Source organism: Coregonus lavaretus (genome assembly GCF_964263955.1).
Source record: "Coregonus lavaretus genome assembly, contig: HAP1_SCAFFOLD_1887, whole genome shotgun sequence".
Lineage (NCBI taxonomy): Eukaryota > Metazoa > Chordata > Actinopteri > Salmoniformes > Salmonidae > Coregonus > Coregonus lavaretus.
In genome coordinates this window covers 76200-92399 of record NW_028160284.1, presented here as the reverse complement: position 1 = coordinate 92399, position 16200 = coordinate 76200, and the positions used below count along the sequence as shown (strand labels likewise).

The window sequence follows — 16200 nt, the reverse complement described above, 5'->3', positions numbered from 1 at the left end:
CTGTCCACTACTGTCCACTACTGTCCACTACTGTCCACTACTGTCCACTACTGTCCTACTGTCCACTACTGTCCACTACTGTCCACTACTGTCCACTACTGTACTACTGTACTACTGTCCACTACTGTACTACTGTCCACTACTGTCCTACTGTCCACTACTGTCCACTACTGTACTACTGTCCACTACTGTCCACTACTGTCCACTACTGTCCACTACTGTCCTACTGTCCACTACTGTCCACTACTGTACTACTGTCCACTACTGTCCACTACTGTCCACTGCTGTACTACTGTCCACTACTGTCCACTACTGTCCTCTACTGTCCACTACTGTACTACTGTCCTCTACTGTCCACTACTGTACTACTGTCCACTACTGTCACTACTGTCCACTACTGTCCTACTGTCCACTACTGTACTACTGTCCACTACTGTCCACTACTGTCCACTACTGTACTACTGTCCACTACTGTCCACTACTGTACTACTGTCCACTACTGTACTACTGTCCACTACTGTCCTACTGTCCACTACTGTCCACTACTGTCCACTACTGTCCTACTGTCCACTACTGTACTACTGTCCACTACTGTTCTGCCCACTACTGTACTACTGTCCACTACTGTACTACTGTCCACTACTGTCCACTACTGTCCTACTGTCCACTACTGTCCTACTGTCCACTACTGTACTACTGTCCACTACTGTCCACTACTGTCCACTACTGTACTACTGTCCACTACTGTCCACTACTGTCCTACTGTCCACTACTGTCCCTACTGTCCACTACTGTCCACTACTGTCCACTACTGTCCACTACTGTACTACTGTCCACTACTGTCCACTACTGTCCACTACTGTACTACTGTCCACTACTGTACTACTGTCCACTACTGTCCACTACTGTACTACTGTCCACTACTGTACTACTGTCCACTACTGTCCACTACTGTACTACTGTCCACTACTGTCCTACTGTCCACTACTGTCCACTACTGTACTACTGTCCACTACTGTACTACTGTCCACTACTGTCCACTACTGTCACTACTGTCCACTACTGTCCACTACTGTACTACTGTCCACTACTGTACTACTGTCCACTACTGTCCACTACTGTCCTACTGTCCACTACTGTCCACTACTGTCCTACTGTCCACTACTGTACTACTGTCCACTACTGTCCTACTGTCCACTACTGTACTACTGTCCACTACTGTACTACTGTCCACTACTGTACTACTGTCCACTACTGTACTACTGTCCACTACTGTCCACTACTGTCCACTACTGTACTACTGTCCACTACTGTACTACTGTCCACTACTGTCCACTACTGTACTACTGTCCACTACTGTCCTACTGTCCACTACTGTACTACTGTCCACTACTGTCCACTACTGTACTACTGTCCACTACTGTCCACTACTGTCCACTACTGTACTACTGTCCACTACTGTACTACTGTCCACTACTGTCCACTACTGTACTACTGTCCACTACTGTACTACTGTCCACTACTGTCCACTACTGTACTACTGTCCACTACTGTACTACTGTCCACTACTGTCCACTACTGTACTACTGTCCACTACTGTCCTACTGTCCACTACTGTCCACTACTGTCCACTACTGTCCTACTGTCCACTACTGTCCTACTGTCCACTACTGTCCACTACTGTCCACTACTGTACTACTGTCCACTACTGTACTACTGTCCACTACTGTCCTACTGTCCACTACTGTCCACTACTGTCCTACTGTCCACTACTGTCCACTACTGTCCTACTGTCCACTACTGTCCTACTGTCCACTACTGTCCACTACTGTACTACTGTCCACTACTGTACTACTGTACTACTGTCCACTACTGTCCACTACTGTCCACTACTGTACTACTGTCCACTACTGTCCACTACTGTCCACTACTGTACTACTGTCCACTACTGTCCACTACTGTCCACTACTGTCCACTACTGTACTACTGTCCACTACTGTACTACTGTCCACTACTGTCCTACTGTCCACTACTGTCCACTACTGTCCACTACTGTCCACTACTGTCCACTACTGTACTACTGTCCACTACTGTACTACTGTCCACTACTGTCCACTACTGTCCACTACTGTACTACTGTCCACTACTGTACTACTGTCCACTACTGTCCACTACTGTACTACTGTCCACTACTGTCCACTCTTGTCCACTACTGTACTACTGTCCACTACTGTCCTACTGTCCACTACTGTACTACTGTCCACTACTGTCCACTACTGTACTACTGTCCACTACTGTCCACTACTGTACTACTGTCCACTACTGTCCACTACTGTCCACTACTGTCCACTACTGTACTACTGTCCACTACTGTACTACTGTCCACTACTGTCCACTACTGTACTACTGTCCACTACTGTACTACTGTCCACTACTGTCCACTACTGTACTACTGTCCACTACTGTCCTACTGTCCACTACTGTCCACTACTGTCCACTACTGTACTACTGTCCACTACTGTCCTACTGTCCACTACTGTCCTACTGTCCACTACTGTCCACTACTGTCCACTACTGTACTACTGTCCACTACTGTACTACTGTCCACTACTGTCCTACTGTCCACTACTGTCCACTACTGTCCTACTGTCCACTACTGTCCACTACTGTCCTACTGTCCACTACTGTACTACTGTCCACTACTGTCCACTACTGTACTACTGTCCACTACTGTACTACTGTACTACTGTCCACTACTGTCCACTACTGTCCACTACTGTCCACTACTGTACTACTGTCCACTACTGTCCACTACTGTCCACTACTGTCCACTACTGTCCACTACTGTCCACTACTGTACTACTGTCCACTACTGTCCACTACTGTCCTACTGTCCACTACTGTACTACTGTCCACTACTGTACTACTGTCCACTACTGTCCACTACTGTCCACTACTGTCCACTACTGTACTACTGTCCACTACTGTCCACTACTGTCCACTACTGTCCATTACTGTCCACTACTGTCCACTACTGTACTACTGTCCACTACTGTCCACTACTGTCCTACTGTCCACTACTGTCCACTACTGTCCACTACTGTACTACTGTCCACTACTGTACTACTGTCCACTACTGTCCACTACTGTCCACTACTGTACTACTGTCCACTACTGTCCACTACTGTCCACTACTGTACTACTGTCCACTACTGTCCTACTGTCCACTACTGTACTACTGTCCACTACTGTACTACTGTCCACTACTGTCCACTACTGTACTACTGTCCACTACTGTCCTATTGTCCACTACTGTACTACTGTCCACTACTGTACTACTGTCCACTACTGTACTACTGTCCACTACTGTCCACTACTGTACTACTGTCCACTACTGTACTACTGTCCACTACTGTCCACTACTGTCCTACTGTCCACTACTGTACTACTGTCCACTACTGTACTACTGTCCACTACTGTCCACTACTGTCCACTACTGTACTACTGTCCACTACTGTCCTACTGTCCACTACTGTCCACTACTGTACTACTGTCCACTACTGTCCTACTGTCCACTACTGTCCACTACTGTACTACTGTCCACTACTGTACTACTGTCCACTACTGTCCACTACTGTCCACTACTGTACTACTGTCCACTACTGTACTACTGTCCACTACTGTACTACTGTCCACTATTGTCCACTACTGTCCACTACTGTACTACTGTCCACTACTGTACTACTGTCCACTACTGTCCACTACTGTCCTACTGTCCACTACTGTCCACTACTGTACTACTGTCCACTACTGTACTACTGTCCACTACTGTCCACTACTGTACTACTGTCCACTACTGTCCACTACTGTACTACTGTCCACTACTGTCCACTACTGTCCTACTGTCCACTACTGTACTACTGTCCACTACTGTCCACTACTGTACTACTGTCCTCTACTGTCCACTACTGTACTACTGTCCACTACTGTCCACTACTGTCCACTACTGTCCTACTGTCCACTACTGTACTACTGTCCACTACTGTCCACTACTGTCCACTACTGTCCTACTGTCCACTACTGTACTACTGTCCACTACTGTCCACTACTGTCCACTACTGTACTACTGTCCACTACTGTCCACTACTGTCCACTACTGTACTACTGTCCACTACTGTCCACTACTGTACTACTGTCCACTACTGTCCTACTGTCCACTACTGTACTACTGTCCACTACTGTCCACTACTGTCCACTACTGTCCACTACTGTACACTACTGTCCACTACTGTCCACTACTGTCCTACTGTCCACTACTGTCCTACTGTCCACTACTGTCCTACTGTCCACTACTGTCCACTACTGTCCTACTGTCCACTACTGTCCACTACTGTACTACTGTCCACTACTGTCCACTACTGTACTACTGTCCACTACTGTCCTACTGTCCACTACTGTCCTACTGTCCACTACTGTCCACTACTGTCCTACTGTCCACTACTGTCCTACTGTCCACTACTGTACTACTGTCCACTACTGTCCACTACAGTCCACTACTGTCCTACTGTCCACTACTGTACTACTGTCCACTACTGCCACTACTGTCCACTACTGTACTACTGTCCACTACTGTCCTACTGTCCACTACTGTCCACTACTGTCCACTACTGTCCTACTGTCCACTACTGTACTACTGTCCACTACTGTCCACTACTGTCCACTACTGTCCTCTACTGTCCACTACTGTACTACTGTCCACTACTGTACTACTGTACTACTGTCCACTACTGTCCACTACTGTACTACTGTCCACTACTGTCCTACTGTCCACTACTGTCCACTACTGTCCACTACTGTCCTACTGTCCTACTGTCCACTACTGTCCTACTGTCCACTACTGTACTACTGTCCACTACTGTCCACTACTGTACTACTGTCCACTACTGTCCACTACTGTACTACTGTCCACTACTGTCCACTACTGTCCACTACTGTACTACTGTCCACTACTGTCCACTACTGTCCACTACTGTACTACTGTCCACTACTGTACTACTGTCCACTACTGTACTACTGTACTACTGTCCACTACTGTCCACTACTGTACTACTGTCCACTACTGTCCTCTACTGTCCACTACTGTACTACTGTCCACTACTGTACTACTGTACTACTGTCCACTACTGTCCACTACTGTCCACTACTGTACTACTGTCCACTACTGTCCACTACTGTCCACTACTGTACTACTGTCCACTACTGTACTACTGTCCACTACTGTCCACTACTGTACTACTGTCCACTACTGTACTACTGTCCACTACTGTCCACTACTGTCCACTACTGTACTACTGTCCACTACTGTACTACTGTCCACTACTGTACTACTGTCCACTACTGTCCACTACTGTACTACTGTCCACTACTGTACTACTGTCCACTACTGTCCACTACTGTACTACTGTCCACTACTGTCCACTACTGTACTACTGTCCACTACTGTCCACTACTGTACTACTGTCCACTACTGTCCACTACTGTCCACTACTGTACTACTGTCCACTACTGTACTACTGTCCACTACTGTACTACTGTCCACTACTGTCCACTACTGTCCTACTGTCCACTACTGTCCACTACTGTCCTACTGTCCACTACTGTCCACTACTGTACTACTGTCCACTACTGTACTACTGTCCACTACTGTCCACTACTGTACTACTGTCCACTACTGTCCACTACTGTCCACTACTGTACTACTGTCCACTACTGTACTACTGTCCACTACTGTCCACTACTGTACTACTGTCCACTACTGTCCACTACTGTACTACTGTCCACTACTGTCCACTACTGTACTACTGTCCACTACTGTCCACTACTGTACTACTGTCCACTACTCCACTACTGTACTACTGTCCACTACTGTCCACTACTGTCCACTACTGTACTACTGTCCACTACTGTCCACTACTGTCCACTACTGTACTACTGTCCACTACTGTCCACTACTGTACTACTGTCCACTACTGTCCACTACTGTACTACTGTCCACTACTGTCCACTACTGTACTACTGTCCACTACTGTCCACTACTGTACTACTGTCCACTACTGTCCACTACTGTCCACTACTGTACTACTGTCCACTACTGTACTACTGTCCACTACTGTACTACTGTACTACTGTCCACTACTGTCCACTACTGTCCACTACTGTCCACTACTGTACTACTGTCCACTACTGTCCACTACTGTCCACTACTGTCCACTACTGTCCACTACTGTACTACTGTCCACTACTGTACTACTGTCCACTACTGTACTATTGTCCACTACTGTACTACTGTCCACTACTGTCCACTACTGTCCACTACTGTCCACTACTGTACTACTGTCCACTACTGTCCACTACTGTCCACTACTGTCCTACTGTCCACTACTGTACTACTGTCCACTACTGTACTACTGTCCACTACTGTCCTACTGTCCACTACTGTCCACTACTGTCCACTACTGTACTACTGTCCACTACTGTCCACTACTGTACTACTGTCCTACTGTCCACTACTGTCCTACTGTCCACTACTGTACTACTGTCCACTACTGTACTACTGTCCACTACTGTACTACTGTCCACTACTGTCCACTACTGTACTACTGTCCACTACTGTACTACTGTCCACTACTGTCCACTACTGTCCACTACTGTACACTACTGTACTACTGTCCACTACTGTACTACTGTCCACTACTGTCCACTACTGTACTACTGTCCACTACTGTACTACTGTCCACTACTGTCCACTACTGTACTACTGTCCACTACTGTCCACTACTGTACTACTGTCCACTACTGTCCACTACTGTACTACTGTCCACTACTGTACTACTGTCCACTACTGTCCACTACTGTACTACTGTCCACTACTGTACTACTGTCCACTACTGTCCACTACTGTACTACTGTCCACTACTGTCCACTACTGTACTACTGTCCACTACTGTCCACTACTGTCCACTACTGTACTACTGTCCACTACTGTCCACTACTGTCCACTACTGTACTACTGTCCACTACTGTACTACTGTCCACTACTGTCCACTACTGTCCACTACTGTCCACTACTGTACTACTGTCCACTACTGTACTACTGTCCACTACTGTCCACTACTGTCCACTACTGTACACTACTGTCCACTACTGTCCACTACTGTACTACTGTCCACTACTGTACTACTGTCCACTACTGTCCTACTGTCCACTACTGTCCACTACTGTCCTACTGTCCACTACTGTCCACTACTGTACACTACTGTCCACTACTGTACTACTGTCCACTACTGTCCACTACTGTCCACTACTGTCCTACTGTCCACTACTGTCCACTACTGTCCACTACTGTACTACTGTCCACTACTGTCCACTACTGTCCACTACTGTCCTACTGTCCACTACTGTCCACTACTGTCCACTACTGTCCACTACTGTCCTACTGTCCACTACTGTCCACTACTGTCCTCTACTGTCCTACTGTCCACTACTGTCCACTACTGTACTACTGTCCACTACTGTCCACTACTGTACTACTGTCCACTACTGTACTACTGTCCACTACTGTCCACTACTGTCCTACTGTACTACTGTCCACTACTGTACACTACTGTCCACTACTGTCCACTACTGTCCTACTGTCCACTACTGTCCACTACTGTCCACTACTGTCCTACTGTCCACTACTGTCCACTACTGTCCACTACTGTCCACTACTGTCCACTACTGTACTACTGTACTACTGTCCACTACTGTACTACTGTCCACTACTGTCCTACTGTCCACTACTGTACTACTGTCCACTACTGTCCTACTGTCCACTACTGTCCACTACTGTCCACTACTGTCCACTACTGTCCTACTGTCCACTACTGTCCACTACTGTACTACTGTCCACTACTGTCCACTACTGTCCACTGCTGTACTACTGTCCACTACTGTCCACTACTGTACTACTGTCCTCTACTGTCCACTACTGTACTACTGTCCACTACTGTACTACTGTCCACTACTGTCCACTACTGTCCACTACTGTACTACTGTCCACTACTGTCCACTACTGTCCACTACTGCCACTACTGTCCACTACTGTCCACTACTGTCCACTACTGTCCTACTGTCCACTACTGTCCACTACTGTCCACTACTGTCCACTACTGTCCACTACTGTCCTACTGTCCACTACTGTCCACTACTGTCCACTACTGTCCACTACTGTACTACTGTACTACTGTCCACTACTGTACTACTGTCCACTACTGTCCTACTGTCCACTACTGTCCACTACTGTACTACTGTCCACTACTGTCCTACTGTCCACTACTGTCCACTACTGTCCACTACTGTCCAATACTGTCCTACTGTCCACTACTGTCCACTACTGTACTACTGTCCACTACTGTCCACTACTGTCCACTGCTGTACTACTGTCCACTACTGTCCACTACTGTCCTCTACTGTCCACTACTGTACTACTGTCCTCTACTGTCCACTACTGTACTACTGTCCACTACTGTACTACTGTCCACTACTGTCCACTACTGTCCACTACTGTCCTACTGTCCACTACTGTACTACTGTCCACTACTGTCCACTACTGTCCACTACTGTACTACTGTACTACTGTCCACTACTGTCCACTACTGTACTACTGTCCACTACTGTCCACTACTGTCCACTACTGTCCACTACTGTACTACTGTCCACTACTGTCCACTACTGTACTACTGTCCACTACTGTCCACTACTGTCCACTACTGTCCACTACTGTACTACTGTACTACTGTCCACTACTGTACTACTGTCCACTACTGTCCTACTGTCCACTACTGTACTACTGTCCACTACTGTCCTACTGTCCACTACTGTCCACTACTGTCCACTACTGTCCAATACTGTCCTACTGTCCACTACTGTCCACTACTGTACTACTGTCCACTACTGTCCACTACTGTCCACTGCTGTACTACTGTCCACTACTGTCCACTACTGTCCTCTACTGTCCACTACTGTACTACTGTCCTCTACTGTCCACTACTGTACTACTGTCCACTACTGTACTACTGTCCACTACTGTCCACTACTGTCCACTACTGTACTACTGTCCACTACTGTCCACTACTGTCCACTACTGCCACTACTGTCCACTACTGTCCACTACTGTCCACTACTGTCCTACTGTCCACTACTGTCCACTACTGTCCACTACTGTCCACTACTGTCCTACTGTCCACTACTGTCCACTACTGTCCACTACTGTCCACTACTGTACTACTGTACTACTGTCCACTACTGTACTACTGTCCACTACTGTCCTACTGTCCACTACTGTCCACTACTGTACTACTGTCCACTACTGTCCTACTGTCCACTACTGTCCACTACTGTCCACTACTGTCCAATACTGTCCTACTGTCCACTACTGTCCACTACTGTACTACTGTCCACTACTGTCCACTACTGTCCACTGCTGTACTACTGTCCACTACTGTCCACTACTGTCCTCTACTGTCCACTACTGTACTACTGTCCTCTACTGTCCACTACTGTACTACTGTCCACTACTGTACTACTGTCCACTACTGTCCACTACTGTCCACTACTGTCCTACTGTCCACTACTGTACTACTGTCCACTACTGTCCACTACTGTCCACTACTGTACTACTGTACTACTGTCCACTACTGTCCACTACTGTACTACTGTCCACTACTGTCCACTACTGTACTACTGTCCACTACTGTCCACTACTGTACTACTGTCCACTACTGTCCACTACTGTACTACTGTCCACTACTGTCCACTACTGTCCACTACTGTACTACTGTCCACTACTGTCCACTACTGTCCACTACTGTCCACTACTGTCCACTACTGTACTACTGTCCACTACTGTCCACTACTGTCCACTACTGTCACAGAATGCTTTCTTTCTTTCTTTCTTTCTTTCTTTCTTTCTTTCTTTCTTTCTTTCTTTCTTTCTTTCTTTCTTTCTTTCTTTCTTTCTTTCTTTCTTTCTTTCTTTCTTTCGAAGGGGGTGCAGTGTTAGTGGATAAACAGTATGGTTCTGAAACCAACACTACTGTATACTAGTTCTGGTTTCTCTCAGTGGAATTCACACCAATGGAAAACTACACTACCAGTCATTCAAGGGTTTTTCTTTATTTTTACTATTTTTTACATTGTAGAATAATAGTGAAGACATCAAAACTATGAAACAACACATATGGAATCATGTAGTAACCAAAAAAGTGTTAAACAAATCAAAATATGTTTTATATTTGAGATTCTTCAAATAGCCACCCTTTGCCTTGATGACAGCTTTGCACACTCTTGGCATTCTCTCAACCAGCTTCACCTGAAATGCTTTTCCAACAGTCTTGAAGGAGTTCCCACATATGCTTAGCACTTGTTGGCTGCTTTTCTTCACTCTGCCATCCGACTCATTCCAAACCATCTCAATTGGGTTGAGATTGGGGGATTGTGGAGGCCAGGCCATCTGATGCAGCACTCCACCACTCTCCTTCTTGGTAAAATAGCCCTTACACAGCCTGGAGGTGTGTTGGGTCATTGTCCTGTTGAAAAACAAATGACAATCCCACTAATCCCAAACCAGATGGGATGGCGTATTGTTGCAGAATGCTGTGGTAGCCATGCTGGTTAAGTGTGCCTTGAATTCTAAATAAATCACAGACAGTGTCACCAGCAAAGCACCCGAACACCATAACATCTCCTCCTCCATGCTTTACGGTGGGAACTACACATGCGGAGATCATCCGTTCACCCACACCGCGTCTCACAAAGACACAGCGGTTTGAACAAAAAATCTCCAATTTGAACTCCAGACCAATGGACACATTTCCACCGGTCTAATGTCCATTACTCGTGTTTCTTGGCTCAAGCAAGTCTCTTCTTCTTATTGGTGTCTTTAGTAGTGGTTTCTTTGCAACAATTCGACCATGAAGGCCTGATTCACACTGTCCCCTCTGAACAGTTGATGTTGAGATGTCTGTTACATGAACTCTGTGAAGCATTTATTTGGGCTGCAATTTCTGAGGCTGGTAACTTTAATGAACTTATCCTCTGCAGCAGAGGTAACTCTGGGTCTTCCATTCCTGTGGCGGTCCTCATGAGAGCCAGTTTCATCATAGCTCTTGATGGTTTTTTGCGTCTGCACTTGAAGAAACTTTCAAAGTTCTTGAAATGTTCAGTATTGACTGACCTTCATGTCTAAAAGTAATGATGGACTGTCGTTTCTCTTTGCTTATTTGAGCTGTTCTTGCCATAATATGGACTTGGTCTTTTACCAAATAGGGCTATCTTCTGTATACCCCCCTACCTTGTCACAACACAACTGATTGGCTCAAACGCATTAAGAAGGAAATCAATTCCACAAATTAACTTTTAAAAAGGCACACCTGTTAATTGAAATACATTCCAGGCGACTACCTCATGAAGCTGGTTGAGAGAATGCCAAGAGTGTGCAAAGCTGTCATCAAGGCAAAGGGTGGCTATTTGAAGAATCTCAAATATAAAATATATTTTGATTTATTTAATACTTATTTGGTTACTACATGATTCCATATGTGTTATTTCATAGTTTTAATGTCTTCACTATTATTTTACAATGTAAAAAATTGTTAAAATAAAGAAAAACACTTGAATGAGTAGGTGTGTCCAAACTTTTGACTGAGACTGTAGGTTAATCATTTTGTGACTTCTGCTCTCCTCTTGCTTCCAATGTAGCAGCTTGACTCTCTCTCTCTCCTTTCTCTCTCTCTCTCCTTTCTCTCTCTCTCTCTCTCTCCCCTCCCCCCACGCACACAGAGGAAGGGGACTTGCTGTGGGGTTTCTGAAGGTTGGCTATAAGAAGTTATTTCTGCTTGTGAGTCCCACTTTATTTACTTGGGTTTTTCCCCAATGTATTTGATGCGACATATGCAAAAGTTTGTTTCTATTAATGCAATAGTGTGTTCCCTGTTTGCAACGTCTCTTTAGTAAGGGGGGGTTCAGCTCATTCCAGTGTAGGGCTGTGACAGTCTTGGAATTCTGGATGATGGTAATTGGCCAGCCAAATGACCACAGTCACTGTAATAACTGTTTGAATAGCAAAAACAAAAAGCATATGTCCTCCACTCCTGAGTGCATGTGCTGCCATAGAAATGGAATGAATAGAACGGGTGTCCCCATTCAAGTCAATGATGGCATAATGGGTGGACTGGCAGTCATTGCAAGTGTACACATAGGAGCAAAGCAGGAAGTAAAATATGCGTTGTGATTTGTTGATTAAACTCAACTGAAATACATTCCATTGCATGAGGCACATCATTTAACATCATTTAAATGAACATTCTACATTACCATGGAAATGATTGCATCACAATACCAGGCAGCAATAGATCTAGGTTCAAAGTGTACAGGTTAAGACGAGGATTCTAATATTCCATAACCCTTTGTGCCACTATTCAACAAGGGACTAGTGATGGGAAGTTTGTCTCTTTTTACTGACTCTGATCTTTTCGAGTCTTTCAGTCAAAAGAACGAATCTTTCGACTCGTTTCGTTTATTTGAGGCTGTCATTTGAGTCAGTAATGCTCAGAGCACGCAGGACCCCTACCGGCGAACGATGAACTGAAACTCGACAGAGTCATGATTCTACAAGCCTCTCATTCACGTGTCGTTCTCCATAGGGGGCTTATTGTAGCTCTCATTTGTGACTGAGACTTGTGAACGTGTGCTTTAAACAATGTCCATTTGTTGATTGCCAGGCATACAAATAAGATTATTTCTTGATACATTTGAAACGAGGTCTAGTTGTGTCCGCAACCGGACTAGATTGTGAATGATTCTTGGCGGAATGCATTGCTTGACTGCCGTGAGGGTGAAAAGCACGATGTCGTTTTGGTTCTACAAAGCTGTATCCATCATAACATTCAATAATCAATTAATTGCATTAATTCTTTCACCATGCAATTAATATGATGAGTTCTAATAATGTATTTTTATTCTCTATGCGCCTGACCTATTTTCCTGATGACCTATTTTTGTGCGCGCATTTGACAGCTGGTGGTCGAAGCGCGTCTCTGGAGGTCAAAGGAACTGCACGTCACTACAAGGGACAAGTTTACGCATTTGGAATGATGGCGTGAATTGTAGCAGCACAGAAAGTTTGCCTTCAAAATGAAAAACAAGCACAATCATAGTGAATTGTAGCTAAATACTCAGCGAACACATAGCTTAACTATAGCCTCCGTAAACAATGTTATCGCCACTGTTAATGCAATGCATTGGTCAAATGAATGCGTTATTTTAGGTGACTTAATAAGAATTGGCTAGATAAATCCTCTGCTAAGGATAGAAAAACTACTGAAAATAAGTATTTTATTCAATGAATTAAACAACGAACGAGAATCAACCCACACATTTATAAGGGGACTTTGCTGGGTTGGCTCTTGGTGACACGTCCTGACAGGATTATAAATTCAGGTGTTCTTCCAGAATGTTTCAGTGATCATTCCATCATCTACTGGGTTTGGAAAATGAACATACCTAAAGCACCACCCAAATTATTGATTAATTTAAGACAATGTAAAAATGTAAATATGGTGATTTCATTGATGACTTGATATCCATAAACTGGCAAAGATTCGAACTTATCCCAACAGCCCAAAATGCATGGGGTCACTTTCTCAATGAATTCACAAAGGTATGTGATTAAACATGCACCTTGGAGAACAGTGAATGTTAAGGGACCTGCCCTGGGTTAGCTCTGTTGAGATAAAGGGATACATACAGACTGGGCTAAGCACTGTAGAACCAAAGATCCAAATGATTGGGAGTTCTATTGAAAATGATGAAACGCCAGTAAAACTAGAAATGCACAAGCCTCGTTCTATATGGATAGTCTTACAAATAATGTAAAAAAAATTGTTTATCCACATCAGTTCTGGAAATACACAAATAACTTTTAAATAAGTCAAATAATCAACCTATTCAGCAAATAATCCTAAATGGCCGTGTCGTTCAAGAGCCGGCAGATATAGCTAATGTTTTCATCAGCATTTCTCATCTATTAGCTCATCTACTACATCAGATAATAATTTCACCCACAATTCCATCAATGCCTTCAGAAAGTATTCACACACCTTAGCTTTATCCACATTTTGTTGTGTTACAGCCTGAATTTAAAATGGATTAAATAGAGATTGCGTGTCACTGGCCTACACACAATGGCCCCATAATGTTAAAGTGGAATTATTATTATTTTTTAAATTTTCTTTTTACAAATTAATTACAAATGAAAAGCTGAAATGTCTTGACTACCTCATCTCTGTACCACACACAATTTCCTGTAAGGTCCCTCAGTCGAGCAGTGAATTTCAAACACAGATTCAACCACAAAGACCAGGGAGGTTTTCCAATGCCTCGAAAAGAAGGGTACCTATTGCTATATGGGTAAAAAATTAAATAAAAAAGCAGACATTGAAAATCCCTTTGAGCATGGAGAAGTTATTAATTACACTTTGGATGGTGTATCAATACACCCAGTCATAGTTCTTAGCGATTAGTGCTTTTCTAGGTCGGTTCGGTTTCGGTTCGATTTATTTAAAAATAATCACATTTTTCGATTTTGGATGAGATTCATTTCTATTTTTACATTCAGTGCATTATGAAATAATGACATAAATACTTTGAGCTTGTTAATGGAAATTCCAAATCCAAAAATGTTGAACATTCAATTGCCAAAATATTGAAAATATTCCTTGGTCTCTGTCAGGTCCACATTGGGTAGACCTCAATAGAAATGTTGAAAATTACTATGAAATAATAAAATATCAGTCGTTTTTATTTGATTACTTAATTATGTTTAATTCCTTAACGTCATCATCTCATTTCTGCTCAGGCAGTGGCAGCCAAACAGCCAGACAACGTTATCTCTGAGCTCCCCATACTGTACTGTCTTTAGTCATCCTATTTAGCTAGGCTCGCCTGCCTAAGCATATGCTGTAGAGCTGTCTGACTAAATCATTTGACTAGTAGATAAGGTCTACTTTCACCAAATGTCTCTATCCCTTTCTCTCGTCTTTGTGTAGTGTACATTCCTCTCTCATGCGGTCTATGTGGTCTGTGTGTATCTAACCTAACGTAGCAGGCGTAAAAGTGTATCCATTTTATGCATCCATGGATTATGGTCATTGTAGTTAATTACCACGTTTCTACGCTGAACTAGATTTTGAATATTTGCTCAGTGAACACTACAACTCGCTTCAGCCCAGCATCCCACATAGTTCTTAAATCGATTTTTCTCTTGAATTATTTTATTTCTCTCTAGAGAAACGGCGCGTTGGGGCTCACAAAAAAAAACGAACTAAATGGAATTCAAGTAATTGAACCGATGTCGCTCAATTAGTTGTTTTAATTAAAATAAAATAAAATGTTGGTTAATTGCTCACCACTACTCAGTCACTATCTATACAGGCGTCCTTCTTAACTCAGTTGCGGGAGAGGAAGGAAACCGCTAAGGGATTTCACCATGAGGCCAATTGTGACTTTTAAATAGTTAGTTTAATGGCTGTGATAGGAGAAAACTGAGGATGGATCAACAACATTGTAGTTACCCCACAATACTAACCTAAATGACAGAGTGAAAGGAAGGAATCCTGTACAGAATACAAATATTCCAAAACATACATCCTGTTTTGCAATAAGGCACTAAAGTAAAACTGCAGAAAATGTGGCACACAAATAAACTTTATGTCCTGAATACAAAGCATTATGTTTGTGGCAAATCCAACACAACACATCACTGAGTACCACTCTGCATCATGTTATGGGTATGCTTGTCATTGACAAGACTAGGGAGTTTTTTTTTTTTTTAGGATAAAAGATTGATGAGAGTTTTTATTTATTTAATCCATTTTAGAATAAGGCTGTAACGTAACAAAATGTGGAAAAAGAGGAAGGGGTCTGAATACTTTCCGAATGCACTGTATATTCAAATCGGACTTTAGTAACCACATTATGGGGCCTGTTACAATATATAAATCATGACGTATTTGACTGATATCCACTTTGTTAGATCAGATTTGTTGAATGTGCGCCAGTCCGGCATCCTTCTGCGTTTTCATTGACCTCTTTACCGCATCT

At 43.8% G+C, this 16200-nt stretch overlaps 1 protein-coding gene across 1 annotated transcript in view; it reads left to right on the top strand.

The window, feature by feature from the left end:
- Positions 1–11875: 11875 nt before the first annotated feature.
- Positions 11876–16200, top strand: part of LOC311121949 (uncharacterized protein) — a gene marked incomplete at its 5' end in the record, with an annotated part of 33224 nt that continues 28899 nt past the window's right edge. Inside the window, one exon of the mRNA XM_084196378.1 lies at positions 11876–11938. Within this exon, the coding sequence (XP_084052504.1) occupies positions 11876–11938 (63 nt within the window). The remainder of the gene's footprint in view (positions 11939–16200) is intronic.